Source organism: Montipora foliosa, chromosome 1, assembly GCF_036669935.1.
Source record: "Montipora foliosa isolate CH-2021 chromosome 1, ASM3666993v2, whole genome shotgun sequence".
Taxonomy (NCBI): domain Eukaryota; kingdom Metazoa; phylum Cnidaria; class Anthozoa; order Scleractinia; family Acroporidae; genus Montipora; species Montipora foliosa.
In genome coordinates, this window is record NC_090869.1 from 2,323,868 (window position 1) to 2,326,887 (window position 3,020).

General features: G+C 39.5%; 1 protein-coding gene across 1 annotated transcript in view; it reads left to right on the forward strand.

Annotated features, from left to right (window-relative positions):
• The first annotated feature begins 314 nt into the window (after positions 1-314).
• LOC137993521 (uncharacterized) overlaps positions 315-3,020 on the forward strand; it is a 520,905-nt gene continuing 518,199 nt past the window's right edge. Inside the window, exons 1-2 of the mRNA XM_068839470.1 lie at positions 315-444; positions 2,616-2,733. Coding sequence (XP_068695571.1) covers positions 2,628-2,733 — 106 coding nt within the window. The 5' untranslated portion in view covers positions 315-444; positions 2,616-2,627. The remainder of the gene's footprint in view (positions 445-2,615; positions 2,734-3,020) is intronic.

Genomic DNA, 3,020 nt, shown 5'->3' on the forward strand with positions numbered 1-3,020 from the left:
TTTAGCAACTTAGTGAAAATATAGGGAGCAGAAGAAAGCCCAAAGGGGAGAACGGTAAACACAAAAAACGTCTCAATCTTGGAATCAGGTATTCGCCAGGAAAATCCAAGGAAAATCTGGTGGTGTTCCGAAATTTCCACGTGATGATACCCACTTTTTAAGTCGAATGAAAACATGTATGCACCCATCGCGAAGTAACCAAGAGCACCCTTCCAGTCTTCGTACTTAACCCTTTGCTTAAGTAAACACTTGTTCACTGGCGCAAATTGACAATCAACCTCTTTTTGCCATTTTGTTGAACGGATACAGACAGAGGGTTAACAACTAGAAGTTGTTTGTTTACTACACGGACGTGACCAGAGCTGACCAGTTCATAGATAGCCAGGTCTACAAAATCAACGTGGACCCGAGATAACTTGTTATTTCATAGTTTCACGAGTTCTGGTAAATTAACAAATGGTAAACTATAACCATTGTCAATTAAGGAAATAATAAAATTGGGAGCACCGATGAACTTCCAAACTCAATATTAGCCTTAAGATGTCCCTTGAAGCTTAATGATTGCCCACTTTCCACCTCAAAGTTTTCAATGATTTCTTCTACCTGGACAAATTCCTCTTCAGTACTTGTTAGACAGCTGGCTTGAAAATCCTCTGGTTGGTTTGTTGTATGAGGGACCTGCACTGTATCCATATGGTTGACTACGGGTGCTTCCCGCCCAAAAGGCGGAACGACAATCTTTAGCCCAGTGGCCGAACTTGCCGCATTTGAAACATCGGGCGTTGTCATTAATAGCATCCCTATGGCTTGCAAGTGAAACAGAACGAATGACTGCAGTAAGCTGGGCGGGAGGGTGGGGTACTCAATGTCGTACTAAACTGTGTGGATCACTAGCGTGAGTGAATATCCAACAGCTGAACAGAATATATAATCCAGAAATCAACCAATCACAAGCCCTCCAATTAGCGCGTTAAGAATATACTTTACAATTTGTGTTGTAAATTAAACGCTGAAGCCCAGTGTGCAGTTGCAAAAATATAGCAGTAGCAATTAACATGAAGTTGTTGAAAATATAAGTAAGTCAAAACTGTTTTCTCTCTTTACAAGCTTGCGACTTACGTGTAGGAATCACTTCATTTACATTTGAAAGAAAAATGAAAATCTAAGAACACAATAAAATACCTGCACAGTTAGTTTGAGGTCAATACGTGACATAACTTATGACACCGACTGATCGATCACCGAACATGTTTATTTCCCATGGATAAACGTTTCGCTTGTTTTCTTTCACAAGAAAACTTTTTTCTTTAAACATGTCACAAACTGTTAGTATCCCTTGTTATCACTCAATTCGACTGCTCACTTGAGCTTCTTTGAGTGTTAAAGTTTGAATCTGGATGTTCTCACGAGCATACAAAAATTTGAACTACGCGAGTATATTTTCTGTTTCTGGTCGAATTCCATATGTAATACATTCCAAAAAATCAAATGTGTACTGATTCCCTTTGTTACAACGATGACAAGGCCTATGCTGCCACCCCTCCCCAAACACAAATTTTAAAAATCTTCCATTTTTTGGGAGACACGTGACCAGCCCCAACCAGGGTCTCTTCTCAACAACGATGGAGACACTGGGAACAAGGTTGGGACTGTCACAATGACTTCACTTATATTCTGAAGAAAGTCATCTCAGTAGGAATGAAAACATCTGGTAGCATGAAGGCAAGTGAAAAAATCCCTTACTTTTCATTGCTGTCCATGACTCCAAGTGCGTCAATCTATTATTTCCCAACAGGGTGCAAGCACTGTGACACATAAGACCAAGTTCAAAGTCCCCTCTTCTCTGCTGTAGCAATAAAATTAAATTTCCTGACCTCTGACAAGACAAAGAGTAATCAATACTCAGGGTACATGCCTTTAGGGGAAGTGGGAGTTAAACCCTAGATTTAGCTGACAAATAAATTCTAGAAATTCTGAGAGTACTAGTCCTTCAGTCTTGTCTTATATTCAACCTGTTTCCGTGAAGTTAATCACTAAATTGAACATGAACAATCCATCCTTGTCCATAGTTTTGAGAAAATGTGAATTTTGTGGCACCCGTAGTTGGATCTGAAGGCGCAAGTAAAACTTGGAATAGCTGATTGCTACTCAACGTTTTTACTTCTTAAATTGTGACTTAATTGCATTTAGCCCAGGTGAGATCAAAACCCAGATACTAGCCTGGTAGTGGTTTACTTGAAAAAACCTGATTTACATTCACCCCCTGAAAACTACCTGGAAACATGCTTTGTTGTCCATTCTTAACCTGCCTGGGTGTTCCTCCCTAGACCTTTGACTATATCCTGCCTTTCCTCCCTGTAGTGTAGGTTTGGAGTTGAAGTGTAAGTATGACAGGTTTTCCAGTCAGTGCCTTGGTGTAAAGGGTGCATGTGTCATGAACCTTGTTGTTAATGGTACTTCTGAGCACTGGGTTTGTTCTTACCTCTTCTCCCATCCATGCACAGCATTTAATCCCATGGCTCTTCTTTAAAGAAAGAATTTAAAAATTGAGCTCTTAGTGAACAAAACACTGACCCACTTCTTTTCAATTTTTCTTTTCTTTTACATGAACACAGTGATCAAGAAAGATGTCAAAAAAGCCAGAGCATGGTAAGAAGCCATCACCATGGAAGGTTGTCAAAGGCATTGGTTTGGAAATGTTGCGGGGGAAGAAAAAGGGACATCAACATTCTGGTAATTTTTTTCCACTTTCTGGTACATAACAGTAGTATATCTTGATAACAATCATGCCGTGCCGTTTCTGTTAAAAAAATAAAATTAATAAAAATAGCATTTTAGCAGATGTTTGACAATTTTAATACGAATCTCCGTAAAAACGAAGGATTTCTAACTTAAATTCCATGTATTCTTATTCCGGAATATGGTCAATCGAACGCACCCTTAAATTCCCACCCTGGTCAGAGTTCTTCTCTTTCCTTGTGTGGGCCCATTTCCATTAATAGGGCTAATGCTCACATGGT